Source organism: Vombatus ursinus, unplaced genomic scaffold, assembly GCF_900497805.2.
Source record: "Vombatus ursinus unplaced genomic scaffold, bare-nosed wombat genome assembly UNPS02009824.1, whole genome shotgun sequence".
Classification (NCBI taxonomy): Eukaryota; Metazoa; Chordata; class Mammalia; order Diprotodontia; family Vombatidae; genus Vombatus; species Vombatus ursinus.
Genome location: NW_020949602.1, coordinates 3739261 through 3760803, shown reverse-complemented (window position 1 = coordinate 3760803; position 21543 = coordinate 3739261). Strand labels below are relative to the sequence as shown.

Genomic DNA, 21543 nt, shown 5'->3' with positions numbered 1-21543 from the left:
TAGATAGATAGATAGATAGATAGATAGATAGATAGATAGATAGATAGATAGATAGATATCCTATGTATCTATGTACATGTTATGTCCCCCATTAGAATGGGACCTTCTTAAGGATTAGGACCATTTTTTCTTCTGCATTTCCTTGTATTATCAGGGCTTAGCAAAGTGCCTTTCGTACCATAAGTGTTTAATAAATGCTTGTTTACTCACTGACTCATTTTCCTCATTTTAAAAAATGGAAATGACACAATCTGGCATACATTTATTAAGCACTGGGGACACAGAGACAAAAAGCAAAAATAGTCACTGCCCGATGTCAATGCTACTGAAATACGAAGCATGACCACCAGTAACTAGGGCAGCTAGGTATTGGTGTGCATCTGTAAAATGAGCTGGAGAAGGAGATGGCAAACCATTTCAGTATCTTTGCCAAGAAAACTCTGAATGGGGTCATGAAGAGTAGAGCATGACTGAAACGACTGAACAGCAGCAGACACCGATAACTATAGACGTGATTATTTGTGGAGCCAGAGGGTGCTAACAGCCAAGGGGCATCAGGAGTGCCTCCTTTAAGAGGTGGCACATAAGCTGAGCCTTGAAGGAAATCTGGGATTCCAAGAGACAGAGCTGAAGAGGGAGTGTATTCCAGGCACGGAAGCTGGTCCAATCAAAGGACTAGAGATTGGGAGAGCGAATACTAAGATCAGAGAATAGCAACTAAGCTGGTTTAGACTCCAAGCATTTTCATCGGCCATCCCCCTGCCTGGAACTCTCTCCTTCCTCATCTCCACCTCCTGGCTTCCCTGGCTTCCTTCAATTCCCAGATAAAATCTCACCTTCCATAAGAAGTCTGTTCCGATCCCTCTTAATGCTAGTGCCTTCTCTCTGTTAATTATCTCCTATTTATCCTCTTAATAGCTTGTTTGTATAGAGTTGTTTGCATATTATCTCTCCCATTAGACGGTGAACTTCTTGAGAACAGGGACTGTCTTTTGCCTATTCCCTGCACTTGGCACAATGCCAGGCATATAGTAGGTACTTAATAAATGTTTACTTACTGACCTAACGGCTGGCCTAGAGTGTTTCTGAGATAAGCCTAGAAAATGTGTGAAGATATTTGAATGACAAACTCTTGTTGGACTTCTCTAGCAGAACAGTAACAGTCCATCTGATCTTCTTCTTAATCCTTGATTCAATACCTAAATTTGGAGTGGTCACCTTATTCTGTTGAATGATATCAGTTGTTTGTTTGTTTGTTTGTTGTTGTTTTTTTGTTTTTTTCTCCAGTCCTGGTTCAGGAAAGAAAATAAAGCTGTCCCCTAACTCAGAAAGATTAGCTGAAATCACTCAGGTGGTTTCCTTCACTCATTTTCCTCAAAATCTAAAGCACTGTTTAAACAAGCATGTAGACTATTGGTTACGTCTATGAGCCTGGTGGCATGTTCACACAGGGATAAAGGGGAGAAAGGATGTCGGTGTCAAATTTAGGCATTGAGGGCTGAACACAATGGCTTCTGAGGACACTCTTAGATCTCTGATTCTTGTTTGTCATATGAGGAGACTAAAGCTCAGAGAAATGGAGGAACTTGTTCAATATTCTGCAGTCAGTGAGTGCAGACCTGATTCTCAAAACCCAGTCTTGTGATGCCAGAGTCCAGGGCTTAAATGTCCCTCGACATCCCCGCTGCCCCTCCCAGTAACAAAGTCGTAAGTTCAAGAGCCAATTGAGCCCTTAAGAGATCACATGTTCATACTCTTTCTATCAAAGAGCATCATCAAAATAAGCAGATACTCTCACCCCTACCTTGGACAGTCCTTCAGATATGTCTTTCTTCCCTGTCTTCTCAGAGACGAGAATGCTGTTTGACTTCTGGCTTGGATGCTACAATTTTCTTTCTGTGTCCCCTGGCCATCGTCTTGAAGTCTACCTTACTGCGACACACTCCCATGAACCCAAACCTCCAGATGCCTTTTCCTGATGCAGTAAATTCATTCACCTCCAGAATTCCTACCCTGGCTTTCATTTAGCCTGATCGATAATGAGTGAATAAAGATTCAGCAAGGCTACTGTATGCAGCTGGCCTTGGACCATAGACTGCTTCACGTCTCATCTAGGTGTCCACTATACTTATCTTGTGGCCATCTGTCCTTTCCCCACTCTTTTTTTTTTGTTAGGCAGCAGGGTTAAGTGACTTGCCCAGGGTCACACAGCTATTAAGTGTGAAGTGTCTGGATTTGATCTCAGGTCCTTCTGACTCTAAGGCCGGTGCTCTATACACTGCTCCACCTAGCCGCCCCCTTTCCCCACTCTTGAACACACCACTCTTTCCTTCTTACACACTTTGCATGGTTATCATATTACTACCGTTGTGCCTAGAAGAGAACGTAAATCAAATACCTGTGACTCCACTCTCCCTTCCCATGATTACCTAGAATATAAATCTCTTCTTTGGTTACCAACTTCCTGTATCTGTTGTTTCTTCCTATTAGAATACACAAGGACTATCTCACTTTCTTATTTGTGTCTCTGGTATTTAGCACAGTAGAAATGCTTTCCATTCTTTTTCCCCCCTGATACCGGCTTTTGTAGGAAAGAGACTTTCACCCTTCAGTTATCCTAAGTGAGCCCAGCATACCGCCAACATTACCACCAACCTCTCTCACGTTGGCCAGGACTTGTGCTAGATTCCTTGGAGGCTGCAAAGCAGTCCAAGATACAGTCCCTGCCCCTCAAGGAGCATTTAGTCTTGTTAAGAAATCGGGCTTCTCTGTGGAAGAGAACTGATAACACAAGTCATTAACCAGGGTCTAAAGTAACCAGGGTCTAAAGCTCATAGGCAGACAGAGCTGGAAGGGCCTTTAAGGAGAGAGACCCATAAAGATCACCTCATTTGACCCGTCATTTGCAAGTGGAGGAAACTGAGAGACAAGGGAAATGACTTTCCCAGTTCAAATGACTAGTTACTGCTAGAAGTGGGATTCACACTCATGTCCTCTGTCCCCTGGATCCTGCTCCCAGATTATTTTTTGTACATCCCCCCCTTAGGCAATTGGGGTAAAGTGACTTGCCCAGGGTCACACACCTAGTAAGTATCTGAGACCAAATTTGAACTCAGATCCTCCTGACTCCAGACCTGGTGTTGCTCTATCCACTGTGCCCTCTAGCTGCCCCTCTGGTATATTCTTGAATTAATAAGAAAGCAAGAAGCCAGTTCAGGTTATGGATCCAAGAGGCAAAGGGGTGGAATGAGGCAGGCCAAGTGTCTCTGAACAAGAGCCAAGATCTTTCCTCTCTATCGATCTGCCTTCCATTTCCTCCCAGAAGGCTACAGCACCTTCTTCTGCCAAGTTAAATCCATTTGCTTGCATGAGGGATGATATCTGCCCACCTTCCCCAAATCCTACCCAACTTCATTTCAAACCTAAAAAATTGTCATTCTATCCATCTCATTCCAATGCCATTTGGCTGTCACATCACCCAAAGCTTCAGCGCTCCCTGTCCCCAACTCCCCTGGCCCCAGGTGCAGGTGCACTGATATATTCATGTACCTTCCTTGGACATAAATCACTTTGCTTGGAGATCTGTTCCTTTGAAAGAAAATGTGATGCTGAGGTGTCTGCTAACTACTGCTGCTGCTAAGAGTCTGCCATTACTCCTTTAATACAGATCATTAACATTCACAGAGCCTTAACTACAGCAGCACTAACGAGCACGGCTCTAATATAGAGTTTCCACATAAATATCCATAGACGCTGACACCCCTTCTCTCTTGGTACAGTAATTCGCCTTTTCTAGATAAATCATCGCATTATGGCTTTCTCTTTCTCCCTAACTGCCATTATTAGAGGTTGCAAAAGAATAATGAACAAACTCTGGCTTAAAAAAGAAGAAGGAAGAGATAAATGAATGCTCTTTTGGAATAAAGAAATGAATTGGCTATGGCATTCACAGCCCTGCCCAGATAGAATCAGGGCAGTGTGGTATAATGGAAAGTGCACTGACTTAAGAGTCTGAGGACCTAAATTCAAACCCTGCCCCCTGTCACTTTTTAGCTATGTGACGATGGGCAAGTCATTTAACTTCAGAGCCTCAATTTCCTCATCTGTAAAAATGCTTCCAACTCTAAAGCTAGGATTTTAAGAAATATTTTAATATATTTGTCATTATTATTATTAATTTTCTAAGTTACTTGGAAAACAGAGCAAGCTGAGCTAAAACTAGGCATCCCTGATAAGTTGGAAAGCGTCCAAGAAGGGCAACCAGGATAGCCAAGGACCTTACATTCACACCACATAAGTATCATTGAAGGAAATGGGCCATTTAGCAGCAAAGACTCAAGGGAGACATGTTAGATCTTCTTTGAATGAGAGGCTAGACCTATCCTTCTTGGCTACAGAGGCCAGAATGAAGAATATTGGGTGGAATTACAGAGAGACAGACCAAGTCTAGATGTCAGAAACTCCCTAACAATGAGCACAGCCCCTGAGTGAAGCAGGCTGCCTGGGGAGGCAGGCAGGAGTCACCCTTCGGTGGAATCTCCAAGCAAAGTCCACAGGGGACCACGTCTTAGATGTGTCATGGAGGGGACTGTCATTCAGGTACAGGTCAACCTAGCTGACCTTGGAGTCTCCTTCTCATTCTGCAATTCTTGGCTCTGTGATTTGGAGTGCAGCCAGAGCTGGGCTGAAGCACAAGAGGAGACTGGGGTGGGTTTAATCACTCGCTGGTCCTGGAGGGAGGCTAAGGTCTGAACCTGAGTATCTCCTGTAACTGCCACAGGGAGTTAAATAAAGTCGGCAGGAGACTGGAGTGCAGGATCAGGGAGAGGTCATTCATCAAAACAAAGGGAGCGGTCACAAGCAGAAAGAGAACTAAATTAACCAGAGCAGGCCAGCAAGAGGAAGCGTGCAGGACGGGCAAATGAGAGACGGCAAACTGAAGAAGCCTGGGCCACAGCCAGTGAGAGTGCCTTTGAGTAGTCCAGGGAGGGCCAGGGACAGAAAAGCAGGAGCTCTGCATGATATAGTGTGGGCATTCCCCCGGGGTGGACACACCAAGAGCGACAGGCAACAGCCGGGCCCCAGTGCAGCCCGGAGGCATCGTCACTACCAGGACCATGGTGTGAGAGCTGGAAGAGCCCTGAGAACATGGGAGGTTAGAAGAGACTATTGGTGCTGAAGGGCATCTTGGTTGTTTTTGCTCAGTTATTTCAGTCACGTCTGATTCTTCCTGAGCCCATTTTGGGGTTTTCTTGGCAAATTTACAGGAGTGGTTTTCCATTTCCTTCTCCAGCTCATTTTGCATATGAGGAAACTGAGGCAAATACGGTTAAGTGACTTGCCCAGGGTCACACAACTAGGAAGTGTCTCAGGCTGGATTTGAACTCAGGGAGATGTCTTCCTGAACTCCAGACCCAGCACTCCATGCACTATGGTGCCACCTAGTGGCCCAAGAAGGGAATCTTAGAACGGAGAATTTCAGAGCTAGAAGGGCCTTTAGAAAACAAAATGTTAAGAACAGTGTCAGAGCTGGAAAAGCATTTAGAACATGTGATGTTAGAACAGAATGTTAGAGTGAGAGGGAATCTTGGAACAGAGAACGTGAGAGCCAGAAGAGCCCTTAGAACACAGAATATTAATTCAGAGAATGTCAGAGCTAGAAGAGCCTTTAGAACATAAGAGTATTGAAGCTAAAGGGAATCTTAGAATATAGAATGTTAGAACAGAAGCCGTCAGAGCTGGAAAGGCTCTTAAATCATGAAATGTTAAAATAGAGAATTAGAGCTGGAAAGGACCCTTAGAACATGGGATTTTAGAACTGAGAATCCCAAAGCCCAGAGGGACCTTAGAACATGGAATGTTAGAACCCAGAATGTCAGAACCCAGAGGGACCTTAGAACACGGGATATTAGAACCCAGAATGTCAGAGCCCAGAGGGACCTTAGAACACGGGATGTTAAAACCCAGAATGTCAGAGCCCAGAGGGACCTTAGAACACGGGATGTTAGAACCCAGAATGTCAGAGCCCAGAGGGACCTGAGGACATAGAATGATGGAATACAGAATATCAGAACTGGAGAAGACTTTAAAGCATACAACACCAGAAGAGACTGTGAGAGATAGAAGGGACCTTAGAACAAGGCCTTAGGATATGCAGTGTAAAAGCTAGAAAGGTCTTGACTTCTACTCGGGACTGCTGTTGTCCAGGACGTTTAAGGAGGCCCGATGGGGGAAGCACTTGCCTGCCTGAGCGGACAGTCAGAGGCCCCAGCTGGACGGTGGTGATGGTAAGCAGAGAGGACAGGTGAAGTGAGGAAGAGTGGGCAGTGGCAGCCAGAGGGTTGGTGCTCCTCGGCTCATCTGCCACTTTGGGTCATCCTTAGGATGAGTGTGGAGGGGCCTTGGTTCCACATGCGCTTCCAGAGTCCTATGTTGGTGCTGCCTGGTCCTCTTTGCCCAGCCGCCCAAACCCTTCTTCTTTCAAATGACCATTTCATGCTCTGTATGGACCTAATTGTTAAAATGTTGTCTCTCCCTTTAAATGTAAGCTCCCTGAGGATAAGGATTAGCTCACTTTTCGTCTCTGTGTCATTAGCACCCAGTCCAGTGTAAGTGCTTCACAAATGCTTGTTGACTGACTGACTGACTGACTGACTGCAGGCCCCATACAGGCACAGTGTGTAGCAGAACAGGGGGCTCTGAGCAATGACAAATCTCTGTTGGAGATTCACCCTACATCTGCATGTCTGATTGTCCTGGCTGAGCTCGCTCCTCACCATCTAAGCACTGATGCCCAGTGCTGGACGGATGAATGGGGTCCTGGAAAGGCAGGACTTCTGAGACAAGTCATCAAGTGGCAGACTGGAACAGTCTGAGGCCTCCTTTGGATTGGATGGGATAGCCAGCCCTTAAAGGCAATGGCATGGAACCCCAGAGTCCTGAGAAGCTCTCTGCAGCTTATGTTCTCTTGCAGGCCAGGAAAGATCTCTGCACAGACTTGGCCTTCTGAGAGTGCTTTCTCCCCACCCTTCCGCCATCCCTCACCTATCATACAGCTCTGTCGGCATAGAACCTTGTTTGTCTCCGGTAGCTTAGCAATCCAACTCTCCTTATCGCTAGTATTACTCCATCTTGGCAAGTTGTCATCTAAACGTCTGGTTCTCTCCCCCATCTTTTTTAATCTCATAGCCTCAGCTGTTCATGTTTCTTTCCTGACACCGGAGGTGTCCCAGACTCTCTCCTCCTTGTCAATAGGGTGGGACATGTGCCTGTGCAATGGGATGGACAAGTATGAGAGGTGACAATGGGTACGTGGCCTGTGACTGTCCACTTAGGCAGGCAACTACCCATGGGGCTCCACACTCTCTCACCTGTAGCCTTCATATTTAGGGCAGCAAGGTGGTACAATGGATAGAGAGTGGAGCCCAGAATCAGGAAGACCTGAGTTCAAATCCAGCCTCAGATGCTAGCTATGTGATTCTGGGCAAGTCACTTGACCCTGTTTGCCTCAGTTTCCTCATCTGTAAAATGGGGATCATTACAGCACCTCCCTCCTGGTGTTGCTATGAGAATCAAATGAAAAGATAATAGTAAAGCATAGTAAATAGTGTCTGACACACAATAGACACTGTAAATGTTAATTATCATCATCATCATCATCATCAGGGTTCTTCATCATGACCACAGTTCACTCTAATCAACGTGTGGTAGAAAATGGTTTCATCAATCATAAGTAAGTCAAGAAGTCTATATTGAGCATCTAATAGGAAAAAAAGAAAGAAAGAGAAAAAGAGAGATGGAAAAAGAAGGAAAGGAGGAAGGAAGGAAGGAGGGAAGGAGGGAAGGCACGTATAATGTACTTGAAGGTTTGCAAAGTACTTTCCAAATATATCTCATTTATTTATTTATATTTTAATCTTCACAACAACCTTGGGATATAGAACCTATTGCATTATTATCCCAGTTTTATAGTTGAAGAAAACTGAGGCAGACAGTGGTTAAGTGACTTGACCAGGGTAAGTGTCTGAGATTGCATTTGACCTCAGCTCTTTGTAATTCCAGGTCCAGGGCTTTACCCACTGGGCCACCTAGCTGTCTTGGGCCAGATATGGTGCTAGAGATACAAAGACAAATACAAACAAGCCCCTACCCTCAAGGAGCTTATATTCTATAGGGAACAAAACATGTGCAAATATAAGCACATACAAAACATGTAAGTGTAGGCAAATATGTAATAATACAAATTACTTTCAGTTTGGGTAACTACAGGTATTTAGAGGGAAAAAAAGAGTCCAGCTGAAAAGCTTTAAAAAAGTCCCAGTGATTTTTGGAAATACCTCCCTCCTCCACCACCTCTAAAATGAACCTTTCGTTTTTTCTTAAACTGCACCTGTGATTTCAAGGGACCTCCCAGGTGACCGAAATCCCTCTGCTAGTGTAAATCAGTACTTTCTTTACAACTTAGAACCTTAGAAAGCTGTCGAGGACCCTGAGGTTAGAAGATTTGTCTAGGGGTACACATCATGAGATGGGACTTGAACCCTAGTCTTCCTAAGTCTGAGACTAGTTTTCTGTCCACGTCATATAACCTTTCTAACCCTCCCTGATACCAGAGAAAAAGAACTTTGCAGACTGACAATGTGTGTAGCATTCTGCCCTGGTTTCCCCACCTTTCTTTTGAGAGGAGGAGTGTACGTTTCAATAATAATTTTTCATTTGCCTGGATGTCATTGGATATATTTTTCTCTCCCTTTGCTTAGCTTACTCTACATCTGTTTCTTTTTTAAAAAAATCCCATGTTCTCTGAATTTTAGTGGAGATTTCTTATAGATTTTCCCTGGTCAGTGGACTTGTCTCCATTTTACTGAGTCCTTTCTGCTCTGGGCTCAGGGTTACTCTGTTTGAAGTTTGTATTGGTACATTGATCGAAGCTGAAAAGAAGCATTTCCTCAGTTAATTGCTAAATTTTGCTTTTCTCAGAGTTTAAGTCATTTTTTTTTCTATTCTGATCACTGTATCCAAAGTACCACCATAACTGGCATACTGTAGGCACCTAATAAATGCTTATTGACTGATTTCTCAATACTAAGCCTTCTTTTTCTCCTCCAACCTTCCCTCAGGCCTAGTGCTTCTTAATATTTTATTGAAGACACAGGGAAGAAAATTTCAGCATAATATAAGGAAGAACCATCCAACAGGTAGCCTAAGCTACCTCATAATAAAGAAGGCTCCTTGATATATTGTGAGCTCTCTGTCCCTAAAGATATTCAAGTGAGACTGTGTGATCATTGGTCAGGAAAATTTTAGAGGTGATTCATGCTTCAAGCATGGGGTGAACATGTTGCTTTATGAGGTGCTTCCCAGGCTAAAGATTACAGACTTTAAAACCAGAGGGAACTCATGTTTCCTAGAGGAAACAAATGCTAGATTATGACACTGTTCACCAGAGAGAGAGAGGTTAGGAGTTTGTCTCATCAGCCCAACCCGTCACCAATAGCGGAGTTAAAAAAATCGAAAAGCCCTGTTGGAGTGCCTGACATCATCTTATTGCTCCAAGATGGCCATTAACCAAATACTTCATGGGTAGTATAATCAAATATATAAATTCGCAGACTCTTATTAGCCTAATAAATGATTCCTAAAAGCTTTGACCAGTTCATCAAACAGAGTTCAGAGGAGCAAGCCCTAGATTGGGAGTGAGAAGATTAGTGAGAAGTTCAATCCTTACTTCCGAGAGTTAATTGCTGTGTGACTTTGGATAAGTAACTTTACATCTCTGAGACTGCTTTGACGTCCATAAAATGGGTTTAGTGGTTCTTCAATTGCCTGCCTCACAGGATGAGTGTAAGGATATAGTGAGGTGACCTTGTAAGTATACATAATAATGAGAGACAATAACATTGCCATTTTCATGAAATAACAAGAACATTTAGTTGGGTCCTAGTCACATGAAAAAGAAAAGGAAAAGGCATTCTTTGATGGGATCCTGTAAGACCTCAAACTGACCGCCTGTTCCAGCCTGGCAAATAGTCATTGAAATTCCACTTTGAGATTTCCATTGAGGGAGAACCTTCTCCCACCATTTACTAGCTCTGTGACCTGGATGAGTAGAAGGCACGATGGAGAGAAAGCTGGACCTAGAGTCAGGAAAGCCTCAGTTCCAATTCTGTTCCAGATGCTGACTAACTGTGTGACTACAGCCAAGTCGCTTAACTTCTTTTTGCCTCAGTTTCCTCATCTGTTAAATGAGAAAGTTGGATTTAATGGAATCCAAGTTCCTTTCCAGCTCCGAATTTATGATTACAAGTCACCAGACCTCTCTGTATCTTTCTTCCTTTCTAAAATGAAGGTATTTGACCTAACGACTTCTACGTCCCTTCTGGCTCCAAATTTATGACCTTCCCACTGAAGTCACCTGATTTCTCTGAGACTTAGTTTCCTTACGCATAAAAGGAAGGGGTTGGACTAGATGTCTTCTGAGGTCCCTTCTGGCTCTAACTCTTTGATCCAGTGATCGATGCCTCTGTACATAGCTCTGAATAATCGTGGTAGGCTTTCAACCATGGACTTTTCTCTGAAACAGGCAGAACATTTTAAATAATTAATCAAATTCAGTACTCTCCTGGTAACTTCATAGTGTCAAAGAAAACCAAGGAAGGCCTCCAACATGTTGAGTTGACCTGTAGAGAGGAGAAACGTGGGATAGACAGGTGGGGATAGGTGACTCGAGCTATCAGATGGAATTTCCGAAAGAATGGGCCACATCGCAGATCTATCTGTAGGCATACACTCGAGAATTTATGACGTCAATCATTCAGATGCCATTTCAGAGTTGAAAATGTTATGCCGTGTTACGGTTTGTGCCATTTGCTAGTATCACAGAAACTTCCCATTATTCGAAGGGTCCCTAGAGGTCATCCAGGCCAAATCATGCATGAAGCATGAATTCTAACAAGAAGCCGAGCAGTGGGCTTTTATAGTCATCCGCAGTGCTGAATGAGAAGCTGGTTTGAGGAGTATAGCATGTTAGGAGATCATAATAATCTCCTAATTTTGTACAGTGTTTTTAACTCTTCCAAAGCATTCACCCATCTGTTCTCTCATTGGGTCGTCACAGCAACCGTGGGAGGAAAGTAGAATGGGAGTTATTATCTCCATAGTACAGATGAGGCAGCCAAACTTCAGCCATTGCAAGTGAGTTGCCTAAGGTTGCACAATAAAGTAGAGAAGGCACTAAGATTAGGACCCAAGTCTGTGGATTCCAGGCCCCAGAGTGTTCTTTCCATTAGGCTCTGATGCATGGCAGCTGAACAAACAAATTCCAACAGGGAAAGGAGAGGCGGAAAAAAATCACAGTCAAAAAAAAATGTGGCCTAGAACGGCTGTCAGAGCAGCCGGCAGATCTCTCCTCACATGGTTTTCCCTTTGATGTCACATCTCTCCATGTATAATTTCCTCCAATTTGCTCCAATTTCAGCGTCTGCCTGTGCCTCTCCAGGCTCAGTTTTACCTCCATCCAATATTTCTTATTGGCGCTTGAAGGCCATCTGGGCCGCCATATCATCCTTTCCCAGAGAAGTATTGCAAAGAGAAGGGAGGGCCCCCCTCTCCTCTGTTTGCACAGGCTTTTCCAAGGGAGTGGTGTGCAAATATTCTCATCCCATTGATAGCAGCCAATATCACTCCATGGTGATTTGAGCTTCCCAAACTTTTCATAGATAGGACCAGTGCCAGATTGTTTTTAGTGTTTTGGAAAGTGCCCGAATGTTCACCAATGAATGAGTGAATCAGTTGACAAGCATTTATTAAGCATAAACGGGTCAGTCAACAAGCATTTATTATGTGTCACAGAGTGAGGATGACCTAAGTTGAGTCCCACCACAAATACCATCTGTCTGACTTGATAGGTCACTTACTGTCTCTCAGCCTCAGTTTCTTCATCTGTAAAATAGGTATAACAATAACGCTTCCCAGGGTTGTTGTGAGGATTAAATGAGATAACATATGTAAAATGTTTTGCAAAATTTTAAGTGCTATGTAAATATGATGTCGTAGAGGGCATCTAGGTGGCACAGTTGATAAAGCGCCAGGCCTGAAGTCAAGAAGGCTCATCTTCCTGAGTTCAGATCTGGCTTCAGACACTTGCTAGCTGTGTGACCTGAGCAAGTCACTTAACTCTGTCTGCCTCAGTTTCCTCATCTGTAAAATGATCTAAAGAAAGATGGCAAACCACTCCAGTGTCTTTGCAAAGAAAACCCCAAATGGGGTCATGAAGAGTTGGACAAAACTGAAATGACTGAACAACAAGGATGATGATTGCCTAGTACTGTGCTAGGCCCTGCCAGCTCATTTGTAAACTTAGTCTTGGAGAGTTAACACAGAGGTTAATCAGCTTGACGATGGCCCTGTTCACAGACCTGGTCCGTATCAGGGGCAGTACTTGAAACCTGGTCATCCAGATTCCAAGAGCAGCTCTCCATTGACTGTGACACTCAGCCTCTGCTCATGTGCCCCCTTCAGCCAAGTTAGCTGTGGTCAGACAGCTGCCACCACCATAACCTTCATTGTTCTCCAAGGAAAGGATTGCCCCTAAGCATCAACTCGGGATTTTGTTCCCCTTCCAGCACAATGAAGACAAAATTTCCAAATCTGCCTAATGTCTAGCAGAGGATTCAAGCTACCCTTCATTTAAAGAATACATGGTGAAATATTTCATTGCTAAGGGATTCATAGCCTCATATTTTCACCGATTTAAAGTTAGAAGGGGTTTCAGAAAGCATCTATCTTGTTTTACAGATAAAAAAAAATGAGATCAAGAATGATTTATGTAGGTCATAGAGGGAGGGACTAGAAGAACTGGGAGACTTTGGAGGCAGAAGGCTTGGGTTCCCTACCTCTGATGCTATGTGACCGTGAGCAGGACAGCTCAGGAGGTTGGACTACAGAGCCACTGAGGTCCCTTTCATATCTAAATCCATGATTCTACATGCGTAGGTCCACTGGCCCCAAACCCATCGCTCTTTCCCACTGTTCTCCAGTGGGATAGAAACTCCTCAAGAGTAGGGAATACTTCATCTTTGTCTCTGTTTCCACAGTGGCTGGCACATAGCAGGCGTGGTGACTGGTCACCGTGATAGGATCATAGACTGAGAGCCAGAAGGGACCTGACAGGTCATCAAATGCAACCACCTCTTTAACAGATAAGGAAACTGAGGCTGACTCAGGGAGAATGACTTGCTGAGGATGGCACAGCTGATAAATGCTCGAGGCGTCGTCTGGACTGACATCTTCTTGATACCAAGCCTAGTATTCTGGTTTTTCTACTTAGCAGCAACAACAATCCCTAGGATTTATATGGCACTTGAAGCTTTGCAGAATGCTTTACATACATGGGTCATCCCAAAAGCCTTAGTGCACATTTCATTTCATTTGATCCTCAAAATGACCACACGAGATAGGTTCTATTATTATCTCCATTTTACATATGAAGAAACTGAGGCCAAAGGAGGTTAAGTGACTTCCTGACCTGAAGCAGAATTTGAACTCAGGTCTTCCATACTCATATATGGTTCAGAGGAAGATAATGGTAAATTTAAGGAAAATAATCACATTTTAAAGTGTTTTGTTTTGCAAATTGCTTTATTTTCATTATCTCATTTGAGCCTTTAAAAAAATCTTGATTCCTTTATTTCAATGTAAGTGCTCTTTCTCGGAATCTTATGCATTTCATTTTATGCATTTCAAGACTTGATTCAGAGAAGGGGTCCATAGATTTCTCCAGACTGCCAGAGGGGTTCATGACCACATGCACAAGTTTCAGAACCCTTGTCCTAAAGGCAGTAGGGAGTCCCGGGATCTTCTGGAGCAGGAGACTGGTGTCATTTCACCAGAGCTGTGGAATGCTTACTTTGTCAGCTGTGTGGAGAATGGCTGGAGAGGAAAGAGACAAAGTACCCAGAGAGAGCGTCCTCTCTGGGGTCAGAGAATACAATTAGGAGACTCTTGCACTAGTCTAGGCAAGATGTGATGAAAAATTGGAATGGGAGTACTGTGCTAAATGCTGGAAAATAGAAGGAATGTGTAGATGATGGCAATAAAGCCTGTATGTGCATGCAGGGCCAAATGAGAAAGTTCACTAGAATCAGGAGAGGCCGGAGAATGAAAGGAAAACGTTGGGTTTGGGACCAGGAAACTTAACCAGTCAATTCAAGAGTAAGATGCAACAATGAGAGAGAATATTTATGGGCAATGTCTGACACCTTGGAAGGAAGTCAGGCAACCAGAAAGCTTTGAGGTTTTTGTCTTTTGTTTTCTGAGATATTATATAGACAGAAATCAGTTATTTATGCCTTTCCTACATTTGGCCCATCTGTCTGTCATCACTCTCTAGCTTGCTAGACACACTCCTTCCCATCCTTTCTCTGACAAGACCTAGGAAAGTGAGTGCTAGCTCTTGGCTGGAGGAAACTGAGCAAACATCTCTGATTCCTCCAAGGGGATAATTCTTCACTAGGGTGTGGCTTCTTTGTTCAGTTAGAGGCAGCATAGGAAAAAGGATAGAGTACTGGCTCACCTCAGCTTTGGAAAGACCTGGGTTCAGATTCTGCCTTGACAGAAGCTGTGTGACTCTGAGCGTGTCAATTTCCCCCATGTGTCAATAACCCTAACTGTGATACCTCCCTTATCAAGCTGTTGCAGGGTCCAAGTGAGGTAATGTCTTTACAATACTTTGCAGACTTTAGTGTGTTATATTAATATCATTTATTATCACTTGCTGAATTGAACTGAATTGAACACACTGATAACTTCTTGGGAAGTGACAGTCTCATGCCTCTGCAAGGTAGCCTTCCATATTTTCACCAGCAGGAATATGATTTGTTATTGTTGTTCTTGTTTTATGAGAACCACAGGGTATTTGTCAAATTTATTTAAATCATCAATCATATTGTATAGCTATTTTCTTTTTTATATTGGACACACATAATGAGATTTTGGACACTAAAATGTTTTTTTTTTATTAAAAGCTGTGATCTAGAGACCGTCTGGGGAGGCTAACTCATAAATTCGTAGGAAAGAATAAATTTACAAACGTTATAAAGGCATAGACTTAACTTTTAGGCCATGGTCTGGATTATAATTTACCTCTTCATTCATTCATTCATTCATTCATTCATTCAGCAAACAAGCAAGCATTATTAAGTGCCTACTGTGTACAAAACCAGAGTGCTAGGTCCTGGGAGTGATAAAGAGCTTAGATAAAACAAGGTGCCCACCTTTATGGAGTTCACATTCTAGTGGTGGGATAAGGGACATGCAAAAATATGTGACACATTGTTCAGAAAGGTATGAACCAAAACCAGGGCATGAGAACAGTGAATTGCCGCTTATGTCTGGGTGGTGTAGCCTTTATGTTTGGCTATCACAGAGAATCTGCAGCCAGGGAGAGCCTGAGATGCCTGGAAAGGGACCAGGGTATGGAGGCATCGAATGGCAAGCAAACAAGTCTGACCTTTATTCTGTGGGCAATAAAGAGTCCCTAAAGATATTTGAGACCAGATCTAAGCAGAGGGAAGAGTATTCTGGGAACTGTATTCAAATATGGATTGGAGGGGTGGGAAGCAAAACAAACATTTATTAATTGCCTACTATGTGCCAGGCATTATGCTAAGGCTTTACAAATATTATCTCATGGGGTGAATGGGGATTGTGTTTAGACCTAATAAGAAGCTACCACAGTCTGGCAAGTAGATGATACAAAGACAGTGTCCCCCCAAAACCAGAAAGCAAGCCCCTAATGTATTAATTCAGCTCATGTAGTGCTTTCTTCCATCCTGTAAAGTAAAGAAAGTCAATGTGTCTGATTCATCTAGTGAGAGGCCTCTAGGAGCTCAGAGCCCATCTGCATTCACCCCCTGCAGAATACACGAATCCCCTCTGTGACATCTGACCCAGACATGCTGTAATTGTGCGATTATCCAGATAAAGAAGGGAGGGTCCTCAGAGGCCAGCTAATCCTACCCCCTCATTTTACAGATTAGGAAACTGAGGTATAGGGAGGCTAAAGTACTCATCACCCTATTACCCCACAAATTCCACTGGTCCCCTATTACCTCCAAGATAAATATAAAATACTTTGACTTTTAAAGCCTTTTATAACCTGACCCTTTTCGCCCTTCCCAATTTTATATCCACATACCTATTCGATGAAACGACAACTCTGACCTTCTCCCAGGTCTGTGCGTTTTTACTGGGTTTCCCATGCCTGGCATGCTCTCCATCCTCACCTCTGTCTCCAAGTTTCTCTGGCTTCCTTCAAGACTCAGCTTAAATCCTACCTTGTACCAGAAGCCTTTCCTTCTCTCTTCCCTTCTGGTTGGATCTCCCACTTGCTCTGTATATATTTTATATGAACATCATCATTTGCATGTTTTCTCCCTCCCTCATTAGAATGGGAGCAGCTGTGGGGAGCCCGGGCATACAGTAGGTGCTTAATAAATATTTGTTGTTAATTACTGATTCATCACCCAAGTTCTAAAGCAAGATTTGAACCCAGATCTTCCTGACTCCAAGTCTCACTATTCTATGTTGCCTCAACAATCAACACTACACTTCCTCAGAACAATAATACTGATAGTGAGGATGATTGCTGACATTCATTCACGTGGCATTTTTTGATTCACAAACCATGTTATAGACATTATTTCATTTGTTTCTCACAACAACCCTGTGAGGGAAGTGCTATCATTATCCCCATTTAACAGATGAGAAAACTGAGGTTAGGTCATTTGGCCATGGCCACACAGCCAAGTAGGATCTGAATGCAGGAATTCCTGACCTCTTGACTTAGGAGCCCCTCCTTACAGTCTCACAAGACAGCCCACCCATTTTTAAACCTCTCTGATCATCAGGAAGATCTTTCTTATGCTTAACTGAAATCAGAAGCCCTGTGGCTTCTACCTTTTGCTCCTAATTCAGATATTTGGGGCCAAGGATATGTCTGAACCCCTTGTCTTCATAACGGTTTTACAAATACCAGAAAAGATGACTAAAGAAGAAGAACGAAAGTCTGTCCTCAAGAGAGCTGGTAGTTTGATGAAGGGGGATATAGCAATTGAAGAGGGTGAGCATACAGTCAATCTAGAACTCTTTTAAATTACAATCAAAGATCCCATCCAGCTTAAAAATTCTGTGAGTTGCTATAACTATGAGGAAGCACGGGATGCCTTTCATAGTCGATAGCAGGATAACTTCCTTTAGCTGATGATGAGTAAACAGTTGTCACAGTCATGACCAGCCCAACTCTTGCTCCTAACCCCCCATTGCTGTGACCAGAGGTTACACTAAAAAAATATCATTTTCTTAGGATATGGTAAGTAAGTTGAACCGTGGTCCGGACTGGGTATGTCCATCATGGAAGCCATCTTCATACTTCAGAAATCATCTCTTATTTTGGTCCAAACCTTAGGCCACTTAATGCCAGGATTAGTCAGCTGTTTCTCATAATCACTAGAAAGTTCAGGTGAATATTTGACCTTGTAAAGAGTAAAAGAGTGATGCCTTCTGACTACAACCAGGTGCTTATTTTTAAAAAGATTGAACTTAGCCTGACTCTTAAAAAATGTGTACAATTATAGGAACCAGTTATTAATCAGGTATTTAATTAAATTCAATTAGCTCTCAGAGAAGCCTTCACCAAGTAGTTTGGACAAGTAGATAGCCACTCAGCTAATTTTCTCGGTAGTAGGGTCACCAATGCACTTGAATTTCTGTTGCATTTTAAGCATGCTAATTTGGAGATGATGAAATTCAAATTCAGATTTATTATTTAAAGATATCTCTAGCTTGTATTAAGATTAGCTAGCTAATGGTAACCAATACAAGAGTTTGTACTTTAACCAAAACATATATAGCACTTTTATGTGTATCTATAACTCACTTCACCATTCTACTAACCATCTACGTTCAAAGTTCTTATCCACAGGATTTTCACTGTATATAATGGACTCAGAGTTGATTTGAGGTCATCTCAACTGTGACACTCACTAGCTAGGTGACTTTGAGCAAGTCACCGAACCTCCTCAAGCCTTATTGCCACAGTCTATAAAATGGGGCTAATAATATGTGCTAGCTCCCATATGGAGTCATTTTGAGGAATACAAACATTAAAGCACACAACAAAGTGTTTATTTTCATTATTATCTATTGTTATTTGGAAGGTCAAGTGGCATAATGTTCTAGGTAAACCTTAGCTGGGAGTATCAGTATTCTTACCACTTGAAGGGAGCCAGAGATCACAGACAACATCCTCATCTTCCTCATAAATTCACGTCATGGTATGTCTCATTTCATGTCCATTCATCATGCCTTCCAGTTCCAGAATGGTCAGTCCTTTGATGACTTTGAAGAGCGTTTTGCAGCAGCTATGCCGGTAAGGCTGGGAGGTCCCTCTTCAATTCACTTATTACAATTGTCTTCATGTCATTCATCTCATTTTCACACATCATCCCTTGTGGTTTCAGAACCGAAACTCATTGGTGGACTTTGGAGAGTGTTTCAGGGGCGATAATCAGGTAAGGCCTGAGGTGCTTGCTCTTATGGCCAATTCTATTGTGTCCCATGGAGAATCCAGAAGTATTAGGGGTCACTGAGTTTGGGGCAGGAAAGGTGAGTCTCACCAGGGACAGCAGTGGCCATATCCAAGGCTGGTCCAATAAAACTGTTTACAGATATGATGTGGGATATTATAAGAAGGAAAGTAGAATCAAGGGGGTAATGGCTGGAAAGGGAGAAGAGGAAGCAGCCATTTCAGCAAAGCCAATGGGAATGGCCTGGAGTGGAAGGAAGATGCCCAGATAAGGGCTCTGAAATCATGACAAGCCTAACTGAGTGGGAAAAGTGGGTCTGTTTTAGCAAAGCCAAAGGGGTTATAGAAAGAGCCACAAGCTGATTTTTAGTAAGCTGGTATTTGAGCCTCACCATTGCCTCTTTAGCTACAAAATCTTAAGCATATTCCTTCCTCACCCTGAGTTTCAGGTTCCTCTTGATCAGACTAGATGAGCTCTAACGCTTTAGCGAGTTCTCAGTCTATGACCCTGTTAACCAGATTGGGGTCAACAGTTGATCAGTGACTAATCATTTAAGAATCCCGCCAGCTCATGGTTATAAAATATTACAGAATTTGGTTTCAACTACTCACATAAGCTTGTCAAAAGATTTTTGTTGCTGCTGTTGAGTCATTTCAGATGTGTCCAACTCTCCATGACCCCATTTGGGGTTTTCTTGGCAAAGATGCTAGAGTGGTTTGCCATTTACTTCTCCAGCTCGTTTACTGTTTTCATACTCTCAGACCTAGGAAGAAGGTTTCAGAGGTGATCCATTCTGACCAATCCACCATATTCCTGACAAGCTGTCACCCAACCTCTGCATAAAGAATTCTTCTAAAAGGGAAACTCTCCATTTTATTTTTGGACATCATTAATTTTAGGACTTTTTTCCTTGCCTAGAATCATCTCATTCATTCATTCATCTACTCATTCGTTCATTTATTCACTGAACAAAAATTGATGAAATACATACTATGTACAGGGCATTGATCTAGGACCAGAGGTGTTACAAAATTTAGTGAAGATGCTTTCCATGACCTGCTTTTATGGAAATTATAGTAGCATGTTTTTCTTCTGTTGTGTTTTGTTTCCTCTTTCTGGTGGTTCCTCCTATTGGTTCTAATTCTTACTTACAACATCACTAATGTGAAAATATGTTTAATGAGAATGTATATGTATAGCCTATATTAGACTGTGCGCTGTCTTGAGGAAGGAAGTAAGGAGGGAGGGGGAGAAAAATTTAAAACTCAAAAGCTTATGGAAGTGATTGTTGATAAATCAAAATAAATTAATAAAGGATCAAATACAAAAAAAAAGAAATTATAGTAGCATGAAAGGGTAACACAAATACACAAAACTAGCCTGTTAGAAAGGGGCAGAACAAAGTACTGTTTGGGGCCTGGGGAGAAGTTCATTACTGACCAAGGAAAGGTTCATAGAAGAAATAGTGTTTGGTTTGGGCTTAAAGTATATGACCTTGGTTAAGTTACTTAACCAGCCTCATCTGTGAAATGAGTGGATTGGACTAGATGAGCTTTGAGCTCCCTTTATTTCCAGACCGTGATCCTATGAATGTGTAGGAATGCAGCAAACTGAGGGGAAAGGAGGGCATCTGAGGTACAGGGGTCAGTGTGAAAAGAAGACACAAAAGTAATTTTGCAAAGCAGAATAAAGCTTGACTAGAACTATAGAATCTCTAAGTGAGCGTAAAATAAGTAAAACTGGAATGGTAGGGGTACTAGGTTGTAGGGGGTCTTGAATATCAAGCAAAGGATTCTGAACTTTAGGCAGTAGGGAGCCCTGGAAGATTTATGAGTAAAGAATAATATGACCAATTAGGTTTTGTTTTCTAATATTAAAAAAATAATGTTCTATTTTTATGCCATGTACGGTAACACCTTGGAGAGACAAAGAAGGTATTTAATTATAATCTGGTAGGATATATTAAAGTAATTAATTCTGTAAACATCATCAAACTCAAATGCAACAGATATTTACTGAGTGTCTGCTACATGCAGGACATTGTGAGGCCTAAAAAGACTTGGATAGAACTTGCAGTCTATAGGGAAGGTAGAGAAGATGTGTTTCCAGATAACTGTAATACTAGATACAATATAATCCATCAATCACTCATTAAGCATCATATATGTATATGTGTGTGTATTCATATATATGTGTGTATGTATGTATGATGCTTAAGGATATCTACCATTGAATTTTTCACGGGAGCTGAGGTGATAATCAAGAAAGGACATTGAAATACACCCAGTAGGAAGCCTTGGACATCTCCCATGGTAAGAGTAAATAATAAGTCAACAAAGGAAAAGGATACTGAGAAGGGACCGGCAGGTAGGAGTAGAAACCAGAGAAATAGAGCAAAAAGAAACAGGGATAAACAGAGAAAGAGAGACGATCTTTGGGAGTAAGGGAGTGGTTCATAGTCTAAGACAATGCTGAGAAGTCAAGAAGGGTGAATGCTAAGAATGGAACATTAGATTTAGCAATGAAGAGATCACCAAGTAATGTTCAAAAGAGTAGGTTCATTTGAGCAATGAATTCAGAAGCTAGATTGAAGACGTTGAGAAGTGAGTGGGAAGAAAGGGAATTGAAGTAATTAGAGTAAGAGGATTTTGTTTTTTAATGCATTTGGCTGTTAAAAAAAAAAGAGGACAGTTATTACAAGGTCACTCGAGGAAGTGGTAGGGTAAAATGAAGGAGTTTTTTTAAGGATTCGGAGGCCCAAGAATGTTAGAAGTCCACAGGAAAGTAGCTAATAGAAAAAAGAAGGTTAAAGAATATACATAAACTAGGAACATGAGTTAAGAGTTGTTCAAAAAAAGTGCTGTGTCCATTCCTAGGAAGGATGTCAGCATTAAGAAAAGTTCTATGACTGGGCAGCTAGGTGGCATAGTGGATAGAGCACTGGCCCTAGATTCAGAAG

General features: G+C 42.4%; 1 protein-coding gene across 8 annotated transcripts in view; it reads left to right on the top strand.

Annotated features, from left to right (window-relative positions):
* Positions 1 to 21543, top strand: part of DAB1 (DAB1, reelin adaptor protein) — a 705788-nt gene that overhangs the window by 644864 nt on the left and 39381 nt on the right. For 6 of the 8 annotated variants that reach the window (XM_027852803.1, XM_027852805.1, XM_027852807.1 and 3 more), the window contains exons 8-9: positions 18371 to 18427; positions 18519 to 18569. The exons of 1 other annotated variant lie outside the window; for it this stretch is intronic. In XM_027852803.1, the coding sequence (XP_027708604.1) occupies positions 18371 to 18427; positions 18519 to 18569 (108 nt within the window). The remainder of the gene's footprint in view (positions 1 to 18370; positions 18428 to 18518; positions 18570 to 21543) is intronic. One more of the 8 variants, XM_027852809.1, reaches the window with a different exon arrangement.